This window comes from Microtus oregoni, unplaced genomic scaffold (genome assembly GCF_018167655.1).
Source record: "Microtus oregoni isolate MIOR12 unplaced genomic scaffold, Mior012 000016F_ref0000370, whole genome shotgun sequence".
In the NCBI taxonomy this organism is placed as follows: Eukaryota; Metazoa; Chordata; class Mammalia; order Rodentia; family Cricetidae; genus Microtus; species Microtus oregoni.
In genome coordinates, this window is record NW_024543075.1 from 6,870,328 (window position 1) to 6,882,339 (window position 12,012).

A 12,012-nucleotide genomic window follows, 5' to 3' on the forward strand; every position below is an offset into this window, starting at 1 on the left:
CTTAACCTCTGAGTCATCTCTCCTGTTCAAAAGCCTCAAATGGTTCCTGCCATTCAAAGACCTCCCATGGTGACCTACTTCCTCCAACTAGCTGCTATCTCTGGAAGCTTCCACAGCCTCCATAAATGGCTCTGTGAACTGGGTAACACATGCTCAAAACACAAAACCAAAACAACATGAATGGATTTAACTTTTGGGGAGTTTTCCTCCCTTTCCTGCCCAGGATCCTACCCCTACCAGATCTCTATGGTTTCTCCAAGTGTGAGCCAGACCTGGTCTTTCTCATCCCATGGTCCTCAGGATAACATTGAGGCTGTAGCCATCTCATAGTCTCCTGCATGAGTCACTGTGCCTATACTTGTCTCCAGCCTTCCAGAAGTTCTTTCACCCCCCAACCTCGTCCAGCCCCTTGAATTCCCACCTTCTCATTAACTCATGAGTGTTGCCCTTCGCAACCATGTACAGCTGATCCTAGAGCATCCTCCTAGCTTCCTTCCTCAGCCTGATTGAGTATTTGTGTTTCAGAATGGTTTTTGGGAGCCCCTTAGTTCCCTCATCTGTGTTACCCAAGACCAGGGCCTTTCAGATACCAGGGTCTTGATTTATTTTCTCTACATTCTCAGTACACAGCGTGGGGCCAAGGCAGAGTCAATATTAAGTCGATGTTTTTAAATGAACAAATTATTTTTAAATGACTTAAACATTCCCTTGTTTATCAGCCGAGAGTTTGGAGGCAAGAGCTGCTCGGCGGTGATGTACCCATGCCCAGGTGTTGGCTTCTATTTCTGTTCTCTGATTAAGAAAACCAGGACTTTTGAGAAGTCGGCTGATTGAAACGCTAAGACGCGCAGTGCACAGAGGAGCCTGGATCCTTGGGAAAAGCCAGCAAATGAACTAATGCCTTCAAGGCAGGATAGGAGCATGGCAGATATCTGTGGCACAACCATAGAGCTCTCGGTAGCTGGAGCTGAAGTAGCTGAACAGCAATAAAAATAAGGTAGCACAGGACCATGACTGAGAAGAGGAACCACACACCCAGGTGTCTTCCCAGCTATAGAGAAAGGCTGAATAATAAGATACCAGAGGGATATCCCACCGGAAGGATTCCAAATCACCCATAGAGGCAGAGTATGACCCGCTACATGCATGGCATACTGTTCCTGCCAAGGTGTAGTATGCAAAGTGCCAAAAAGTGACCTACTTGTCCAGGGAACCCTGAGCCCACACCTTAGCCTGAGGCCCGGGTCCCATCAGCAGTGAGTCACAGGGATGGTGTAGACGGAAGCGGCACATTGGCTCTGTGGTCATCCCCCAACCTGAAGGAGTTCTGGAGAAGGCCAGAGCAGTGTGTCTTCCCAGGACCAATCAGAAACAAGGAGAGTCTGGGAAATGACTGAATGTAGGGGAACTCAGCAGACACGAGACTCATTGTGCCACGAAACTCTAGGACAGAAAAAAAAATCAAGATAGCCAAAGAAATCCACATGATCTGGGGGCTTTTGTTTAAAATGGCCATCTAGTTTTTACAGTGCTATGCCAAGCTCATTGATAGATTTCAGTGATAAAGGATACCTGGAGAGAGGTATGGGGACTTCCTGTAATAGTCTCCACATTTTCTATAAATCTGAAAACTACTGTAAAAAAACAAAACAAAACCCAAAACAAGCAACCTTACTTTAAAAATAGAAAGAGAACAGCTAAATGTAAATTTTAAAAGATTAGATGAAATTTCACCAAGACCAGCCTGTTTGCAGACCTTCCTACACGGCTGCAGCCTGCAGGGCTCTGAAAACTCCCAGGAGCCTCCTCTCACCATTCAAGACATGGCAGTGAAATGCCTCGTGCTCGTCCTGCAGGAACCTACGCTTGTGGATCAGAGCAGGCTTCTGGAAGATACCAGAAGTTGTGTCGGACATCTGGAAATTAAATTTTCTAATGTTTTTTATATTGATTTTCATGGTATGTTGGATATGTCCCCCACTCTTACCCAACACACCTCTCCGAATCCATTGTACCTTAATGCTGCTTTTTTTTTTTTTGAACCATTGATCATTTCAGCACACTCCAGGCTCAGTATTGGATGCTAACAGCAGCTCTATCGAATATCTTTCTCCAGGTGTCAGCATTTTCTACTTGGGAGAAAGAACTGCATAAAATTGTGTTTGACCCACGATATCTCCTGCTAAACTCGGAGGAACGCAAGCAGGTAATGCTGGGGCGAGGTGAGATGGGGACTGGAAACGGAGCTGAGAGGCTGCTTGGTTCCCTACCAGTCTGAGGGTTTGGGAGTGTCGCTGTGTGGACAGAGGAGGCTCAGGCCTGGAGCTGTTCTGCCTGGTTGTGACTCCTGCAGAGAATGGCTGAGTCTAAGATAGAAGTGCAAACCCTGGATCATTCCAAATGACTGTACTCAGTGTGTCAACAACACTACCACCTACTTAAGGTGTTATATTGTTACCAGGAAACCAGGAGAGGCTAGGGAACAGAGTCAATGAAAGGAAAAGGTAGCGTTCCAGAAAACAGGCTCCAGAAAATGTCGAGGTTGACCTGGAGTAGACACTACCAGGCTCTTTACAAGAATGACTTGCCAGAGGTCTGCTCAGGCTTATTGGTAAGAACTTCACAGAGCCAACTCTGCCTTTCCAGATTCTATAGACAGAGGAATGACGGGGAGCCAGGGAGGGGCTGAGGGCATCGCACCTTAGCTAAGGCTGTGAGGCAGAATGGAGGGAAGAACTGTAAAGACAGAGAGCTATACCTGTAGTCTCAGACCTGTCCAGACTCCTCGTGAGACCCTCCCACCCCCGTGTATATTCCCACACAATGCAACTGCAGAAGGAGGAGCTTCAGTGTTAGCAGAAAGGAGGGTCATTGCCAAGGATCTCCAGGAACTCAGTGATGTGTGAGCTGACAGATTCTTACCACGACCCGGACAAGTCATTGATATGCAACTTTATAGTCAGTCTGTCAGTGGCTACAAGCAGACACCGAGATGGTTTAAATGATGCCCCCAGGTGCTCTCAGCTAGCCTGGGACCCCGAGTTCCTCCTGCTGCACAACTAGCAACTCTTCCTCCAACAGGTTGGGTAGGGGTTCCTGAACTGGGCAGCTGGAATCTCCACCTTTGTCCTTTCAGCAACTTGAGATAACTTTTTTTCACAGAGTTTTTGCTTTTTCCAGAAAAACTTTCAAGTATGGGAGGACACTAAGCCCACAATCTAGTGAGCTGAGTTTTGGCTACATGTGTTTTCTCCTATAGCTAAAGAAAACTTTAGATTTTAATAATTGATACTATTTCACCATTTTGTTGCATTATTAAAAAGCAAAAAATTCAATTGCGCTTTGTAGGAGAGAAAGCTCATCTACACTGTAAGATGCCATGAGATCCCGAGGCAGCCTCGCCTGTGTGTGAAGAGCCATTGCAAACAGCTAATGTGTCAAGCCTGCCTATAAACATATAGGCTGTGCTTTTACAAAGAGCCATTTTGTTTGTGTGCGTGTGTCGGGGCGGGGGTTGGCTTTGCTTTCTTGTTGGTGTGTCTACTCGCTTTCTGCATGCCATTTATACTTTTTAGAGGCTAGCATCATTTCAGAAGAAGCTAAAAAAAATATAAGCCCTGTAGAGTTTGAGGCTCTCCGATAATTTCAGTTTGACCCCTAAGTGACATCCTGAGGGAGGTCTAGGAGAGCAAGCACCCAGGCAGGAGGGAGTTGGTTCATAGACAGGACGTCAATAGCCATCATCCACTGCCTGGTGTCTAAGGGCAGAGCATTCTATATCAGATCAGCAGAGGAAGTTAGAGACTGGGCTTCCATAGACCCTGGTCAGAAAGAGCAGATGAGAGAGCTGTAACATTTGTCCCTGCTTTGGGAGTCAACAGTTGCCTAGGCATGGTTTCTGCATCTTGAATCATCTTATACCAAGAGTCCATTGTTTAGCCAAAAATTTCAGAAATCCCTGTGAAATCGCCAAGGAAGATGTCAGCACTGTCTTAATGTGCTGCAATGGGAAGGAAGCCAGCCTTGTGGTCTTTATGCTCTGGGCCCTCCAGAGAACATCCTGGTCTAATGCTCGTGTCCCTACTGCGATGGTACAATCAGTGGCATAGCAACCGCCTGTGAAGAAGGAGCAGAGTCTGGGCCTCTCTGAGAAAGCATAGTCCAGATTACAAATGGATTGGAGAAGGAGCATCAAATGGAATACACACAGCCCTCCCGTGGCAATGTTTTCACAGGGGAAAGCTAAGGCTCCTGGTGTGAAGTTACCTGGGCTGCAAAGGAGATGGAGTGAGCCTAAACAGAGAACCAGGCCAGGGGAGTGCTAATCAGTCCGGTTTCTATGGTAACAAGAAGTGTTTCATTTTATTACACCAGAGCCTACAGAAAACGCGATAACGGCCAGTGCTCTCCTTTAAAAAGTCGTGCTCCAATTTGGGTAAAACTGGTGTAATTTGTTAGCGGGGAAATATATCTGCTATGTTGAGTTATGGCAGCTTAAATAAAGCAACAGAGGAAAAGGAGAGAGTTTGATTAGGTGGATAAACGGTTCTAGGCAGGGAGGTGTGTGGGCATTTCCGGCCCCACAGTTGGCCAACCTTTCTGCCCACATTTAAAATGAATAGAGCAAAACTTGGCTGATGATGGAGCCACGTGTTTTATTTGGATAATGGCCCTGCATTTGCTTCTTCTATCTATTTAGATTAGAGGTCTGCTGGAGAGCACACTTCACTGTTTGCCTTGAAGGTAAAATAAGCCAACTGTTGTCTTACTTAAATGTGTATGCACACGGTCAAAATTGAAGTTGCACTCTGTGAATATTTCACCTCTGTGCTGCCAAGTCCTCTGGAGACAAGCAGTAGTTCCCGTATAACATCCTGTAAAAAGGGTCCCTAGTCAAGAAGGGCTCTGAGCCAGGGGCATGGTTGCAAGTGGCATCAGGAAGCTAAGGCAGGGGCATCAAGGGAGTTCCAGGCCACCCAGGGCAGCAGAGTAAGACCCTGTTTCCAACTCTTAAAATATAAGAAACAAAACAGACAGGCATGAAACAGTAAGATAACATCAGGACAGAGACCGTGATGGGCTTAAGATACCATCTTTTCCCTTCCCCCTCCCTTACCTGGCAGGGATGCTGGGGACCAGTGGACACCTGAGATTTACATGGATTGATTTGGTCTGTACTGGTGAAATTGCAAAGTCCCACATGTAGAAGTAAGGTTTCCTGGATACTTGAGCGTGTGACTCAGAGATGCCAGAGTTTTTATGTTTACAAATTTGTGTCATTTTCAGAGATTCCATGGCCAATCGCTGAACCACAGGAAGGGGGTATAGAAGATTAAGAGTCATGTGAATGCTTTGATGATGATATGAGTGTTAGTAGGTTATGTGTCCTGCAAACATCAGAGTACAAAATGAGGAGGGGATGCAGATGAAGGGTTCCTAGCTTCTGGAACATGACAGAGCTGTCCAAATCTGTTCCAGGACTCCTGATTGATAGTTGGCTCAGAAGCATTGGCTGTGTGGAAGAAGCACACTGGACATTGTGGGAACTGGGGTTTGTTCCTTAGAGTTCACAGTCTTGTGGACAATATTATAATACTGGAGTTCCCATTATAGATCTTATAGCTAGGACAAAGAACCACTTTCCTCAGATGCTGGACTTTTGTCCTGGTTGAGAATATAGGAATTTATTTCTCACATTCAATTTCATGATGGTTTTCTTCCATGCATGTATGTGTTTTAAGATATTTGAACAGTTTGTCAAGACAAGAATAAAAGAAGAATACAAGGAAAGGAAAAGTAAATTGCTGCTAGCCAAAGAGGAATTCAAGAAACTTCTAGAAGAATCTAAAGTATCACCCAGGTATGGAAAGAGACATACACCAATTGTTTTCTGGGGCCAGAAATGTGGCATTATTGCAGAACTTACTTCATTACATCTAATATTTCAAAGACATTGAAACGTTTACTCTAAAGACCTGTTAACAACAGAACATTTGGGAAGCTGGTACTTCTCAGTCTGGCAGACACTGTGATTTTCTGGGAAATCCGCCATAGTCCTTGTACTTCTGCTGTAGACTTCAAAAGGTCAGTGGCCCCACTCTGTGATCCAGTCTCTGTCTCTGTCCTGTCTCTGTCTCTTCAGTGGTATGGTATATGGTAAGCAGGGCTACACCTGACTTACAACATGGGGCCCAAACTCCAGTCCTCATGCCTGATTAGTCAGCACTCTTAATTACAGAGGCATCTCTCCAGCCTATATATTTTTATTTCAATGGTAACTAGCAATGTTATATTTGAAGTGAATATTAGTTGTTCTTTTCTGCAAAGACATGGGCATTCATAATATGGTCTGTAATGTGTTTGGTCCATAATTGAGTTCACAGTTAATACTGACTGGACACTCCCCAAATCATTCTGCCTATCCAGAGGATAGAGCTGAATGCAGCTGGAACCTCAGGGGATGCCAAGGAAAATCCAAATGTATGCCTAGTCATCTGTAAGGGTGGTTTCCAGTCAAAGAGCCTCGAATACTGGGTCAGGATCTGGCCTGGCTTATCTACCCAGGAGTGGTCATGAGAGGGAGGCAGGCACAGAAGTGGTTTGGAATCTCCTTCTGGAACCTTTATTTAAGTTCCGGCCTGACCAGACTCGGGGATAAGGAGCTAGACATTCATGTGTTTTTATGGTCTCATCTGGATGGAGGTAACTATACTGACCTTGAAAAGTGACGGAGGGGATAGCATGAAGTCTTGCTGTGTGGCCCTTACTCCCTGAGCAGCCCAAGGCACTCAACAGTGCTAGCTGTCACCTCGCTTAGCTGTTGAAGGCTTTAGTTGATATTCTCTGTCCCTCATTGGTAGGTGCTAGTGTCAATCCTGGAACCTCACAATGTGTCCTGAAGATAGAGGGGGCATAGGGTGTACCTATTGGAGAAAGATCTCACATACAACTCACACCTACACACCCATTGCACACATTATACACACACCTCACATGTCACATCCACCACAAACACACACAATTGTTTTCTGGGGCCAGAAATGTGGCATTATTGCAGAACTTACTTCATTACATCTAATATTTCAAAGACATTGAAACGTTTACTCTAAAGACCTGTTAACAACAGAACATTTGGGAAGCTGGTACTTCTCAGTCTGGCAGACACTGTGATTTTCTGGGAAATCCGCCATAGTCTTTGTACTTCTGCTGTAGACTTCAAAAGGTCAGTGGCCTTTTTTCTTGTTTGCTTAGGTAGTATCGTATCTTTCTGGAGTCTTTGATGGAGATAAGAATAGTTAGTTATAGATATAGTTTTCCTTAGTTATGATAAAGATTATTGAAACTTTTACTTGATAACTGTTTTATTATATGTAATTTTGCTTGTTAAAGCCTTTTTTTTTTTGTTTAAACCGAAAAAGGGGAAATGATGGAGGAAGGTCATTGGCTAATAAAGGAACTGCCCTGGCCCATTTTATTGGTTAGAGGATAGGTAGGTGGGGTAAACAGAACAGAACGCTGGGAGGAAGAGGAAGTGAGCTCAGAGACTCCACAGCTCTGCTCTCCGGAGCAGACGCCTCAGCAGAGACGCCATGCCCCTCTCCCAGGATGAAGCTCCGACCCAGGATGGACATAGGCTAGAATCTCCCCGGTAAGCGCACCTTGGGGTGCTACATATGGATGATTAGAAATGGGCTAAATTAATATGTGAGAATTAGCCTAGAAGAGAATGGGCCAAGCAGTGTTTAAAAGAATACAGTGTCCGTGTAATTATTTCGGGGCATAAGCTAGCCGCCGAGCAGGCAGCCAGGGTGCTGGGGACGCAGCCCCGCTGCCCTTATTACTTCACATACCATACCCCACAACACACACATATACACATAGCACACTCATCATGTACCATCCATCTTACAATACCGCCCACACAACTCTCCACACATACATATACCCATCCCATATACCCCACCACACACATCACACACACAAAGCCCACAACAAATGTGTACACACAACACATCTAATCACCTCCTCATTACACACAAACGTACACCATATACCTCATTACATAAACATCGCACAATACATTCCCAACACCTCATACAGACACACACACACAGAACATGAGTAAGAGAAATCAAATGGGCTTAATCTCTTATTTAAATACTAGAGTTCCTGTTCAACAGTGCTGTAGGTAAATGTTGCTGTGTGTTTAAGGGATACAGCGTGACTTGTGGGAAACACACAGACAGTAAAATACTTACTACAGTGGAATATATTTGAATATTTTAATGCACACTGGGCATATATTACTTTCATAATTAGAAAGCTGTTTATAACCTTTGTAGAAGCCAAATCTGCTTCTAGGATGTCCCTTTTCTCTTCCTTCACAGCCATCTTGTTCTCCTAAGAGGTAGATATGTCAGTCTTGCTTGGGGTGTTTTCAGCAGTAGCTGCTCTGGCCTCTAATGCTCTTGGCTACTTACTGTTCATGCTGACTCTGATGGTCCGTCTCAAGTCCCTCCTGAGAACCTGCGGGACCAGAGCAGCAAGAGGCCAATCTCACGTACTTGGATAGCTTAGTGTACATTCCTCCCTGACCAGATATACCTGTGGGGGCACAGGGAAGGCTGGTGCCAACTTGTTGTGGCCACAGGTTCATGGCCATCACTCTGATGACCTTCTGAACTCCCCAGAACCAGCAGAAAGCCAGCACCAGCCCTCAACATAGCTGAGATACAGCTGTCATTCTCCTCCCCTTCCATGACGTTTCTCTGCAGAGTTGCCGCAAAGGTGATCTGGGTGGGAGCATCATGGGCTGTCAACCTGGAAGAGGCCTTAACAAAAGTGGGAGGTTAGCACAGCTGTTACCCGACTAGAGGAAGAAGCAGGGATGTGAGAATCGAGGGGGAATGAGGAAGTGAAGAAGAGGGAAGCCAGAGAAAGACACTTTCCGTTCAGAGAACACATTAAGCAAGTGCTTCCTATGGGCAGAGCAGGGAACTAGCAGCTGGGTGAGGATAGAAAGAGGAAAATGCAGATCCAAGTCCTAGGACCGTTCTTTTAACAGCCATACCCATGTGCTCTTGTGATTTGTGTGTAAGTGACTAAAAGCTGCAATAATTTAACACAATAATTACACGTGTGGAAGAAAATGCAAACTTCTCTATAAAGACAATTGAGCAAGAAAACAATGGTTTCCTGAACAAAGAGTGATTTTCTGTGCACACTGGGTGTTCACAGTCAACCATCCTCCATGGTGGGAACTCTGGGTGGCAGACACAGAATAACTGTGACCGGGCGGAGGGCTGGTTAACTAATGCCAGATCCTGGGCTCTTGACCAATCTGAATCTGCCACTCCTGGAATCTCCAAGTTGGATCTGGGCAGGTTGGGACCCCAGCCTCTCCAGGTTCTGGTATAGCTCTGAAGACCTTAGTTTCCATGGCTGGTAGATCTGTCTGCACTGATCAGGTAGGGATGGCCTCTGCAGTTTTCTCAGAGGATCCCTCGTCTGGAGACAGGATGTTTGCTGCACGGAGAACCAAACACTTCCTACCTGCTGGCCATGGTTTGATACTCAATGTCAGCCGAGAGTAGAGAGCCAAGCAGATAACAGTGTCTCTACCCCAGTGCAGGAAGGTCCAGTTACATTCCATGTTAAGGGACCCGAAAGGGTGTTTCATCACTCTCTGGGTCTCTAGAGGAAACTAGCTTCGCAAAAAAGACCAGGGCTCCTAAGAAAGAATGGGTACCAACTAGGAGAATGGGGGATGGGGAGGCCTTGTTACACAGTACCAGTATGTGTAATGTCCTATAGCAGGAGGAAGCTCACTGAGAGCACAGAGCCGAGGCATGCATGACTGCACCGGCATTAGAGATAGGGTTCCTGAAGCCAGAGATATATGCATGCGTCAAATGAGGACCCAGCCCCTCTCAGCCTGTTAGCCGGCAGGAGTCCTGTCCCAGGGAGCTTGTTTGTCCTGTTGAGGGAAAACAGGCCCCCTTTTCTGGGAAGAAGTCTCAGAAATCCTTTATCTTTCAGGACCACATTTAAAGAGTTTGCGGAGAAGTACGGCCGGGATCAGAGGTTTCGGCTTGTTCAGAAGCGGAAGGATCAGGAGCACTTTTTCAACCAGTTCATACTTATTCTAAAGAAACGGGACAAGGAAAACAGACTCAGGCTCCGGAAAATGAGATGAGTCTGCACAACGCAATATGACAACGGGCAGCTGAGTGTACGCATGAGGAGAGAGACAGGAGGTGGCGGTGGCCGGCTGCTCTGCACAGCCCAGGCGGCCAGGGCGCCGGATGTTCTCAGAGAATTACTGTTTCATATTGAAGCTCCCTCTTTTGTACATTGTTCCCAGTTCGATGCATTTCTAACTGCCATGAGATGTCGAGTCCTTAAGTGTTTTAATTATGCAAATTACTTGTAATATACACAAATTATAAACCCACTGCAGGTTCGAGGCAAGGAAGAAGCAGGAAATGTTTGTCATCATCTCGAGGTGCTGCTTCCACGCAGAAGGACTGTCTAGAACTTCCCCGAGAGTTTTGTGAGTCACCCCCTTTGTGCAGGCCTCCCGTGGTGTTCCTAGATCAAGGCCCCTTGTTTCCTGAGTAGTAGAAATGGGTCCCCTTATTCATCACAGTGACAACCAGACATTTGACACCCTTGTGGATCGTGATCATCTGCAGGTGGCTAAGTGTGACTGTCACCTCTGAAAGTGTGTCCCAGCCAGCGGAAAAGGGAGCCACGCAGGCTGTCAGAAGTCCTTCTTAAAAAGAATTATTTTGTACAAAATCATCATATTACTATTTGAGTTATTTTTATTGTATGCCCAGAGTTTGCATGAGATTTTTCTCATCATCTTTGTATAAGATTTTAAAGTTTTTTTTAATCAATAAATATTTTAAACCAGCATGTTTTCTGGCTGAGGCTCCCATGACCATCTTAGGCTGCAAAAATGTGTCAACTGCAGATTTTGGGATTCGAAAGATTCCAGAGGGAAGAAGTGTATGCCGTGCTGTGTCAGGACACTGAAACTGACTCTGACCCTGATTCTCTTATACCTGCCTGTATAGACCCTAGTTCTCCTATATCTGCCTGAATAGACCCTGATTCTCTTATACCTGCCTGTATAGACCCTGGTTCTCCTATATCTGCCTGGATAGACCCTGATTCCCTTATACCTGCCTGTATAGACCCTGATTCTCTTATACCTGCCTGGATAGACCCTGGTTCTCTTATACCTGCCTGTATAGACCCTGATTCTCTTATACCTGCCTGAATAGACCCTGATTCCCTTATATCTGCCTGTATAGACCCTGGTTCTCCTATATCTGCCTGAATGGACCCTGATTCCCTTATATCTGCCTGGATAGACCCTGGTTCTCCTATACCTGCCTGTATAGACCCTGGTTCTCCTATACCTGCCTGTATAGACCCTGGTTCTCCTATATCTGCCTGTATAGACCCTGGTTCTCCTATATCTGCCTGAATAGACCCTGATTCTCTTATACCTGCCTGTATAGACCCTGGTTCTCCTATATCTGCCTGGATAGACCCTGATTCCCTTATACCTGCCTGTATAGACCCTGATTCTCTTATACCTGCCTGGATAGACCCTGGTTCTCTTATACCTGCCTGTATAGACCCTGATTCTCTTATACCTGCCTGAATAGACCCTGATTCCCTTATATCTGCCTGTATAGACCCTGGTTCTCCTATATCTGCCTGAATGGACCCTGATTCCCTTATATCTGCCTGAATAGACCCTGATTCTCTTATACCTGCCTGAATAGACCCTGATTCCCTTATATCTGCCTGTATAGAGCCTGATTCTCTTATACCTGCCTGTATAGACCCTGGTTTTCCTATATCTGCCTGAATAGACCCTGATTCCCTTATATCTGCCTGGATAGACCCTGATTCTCTTATTCCTGCCTGAATAGACCCTGATTCCCTTATATCTGCCTGGATAGACTCCGATTCTCTTATACTTGCCTGGACAGA

The 12,012-nt window shown here is 45.7% G+C and overlaps 1 protein-coding gene across 1 annotated transcript in view; it reads left to right on the top strand.

The window, feature by feature from the left end:
- Tcerg1l (transcription elongation regulator 1 like) overlaps window positions 1-10,946 on the top strand; it is a 181,210-nt gene extending 170,264 nt beyond the window's left edge. The window contains exons 10-12 of the mRNA XM_041666116.1: window positions 2,117-2,206; window positions 5,742-5,860; window positions 10,039-10,946. Coding sequence (XP_041522050.1) covers window positions 2,117-2,206; window positions 5,742-5,860; window positions 10,039-10,195 — 366 coding nt within the window. The 3' untranslated portion in view covers window positions 10,196-10,946. The remainder of the gene's footprint in view (window positions 1-2,116; window positions 2,207-5,741; window positions 5,861-10,038) is intronic.
- The last annotated feature ends 1,066 nt before the right edge of the window (window positions 10,947-12,012 follow it).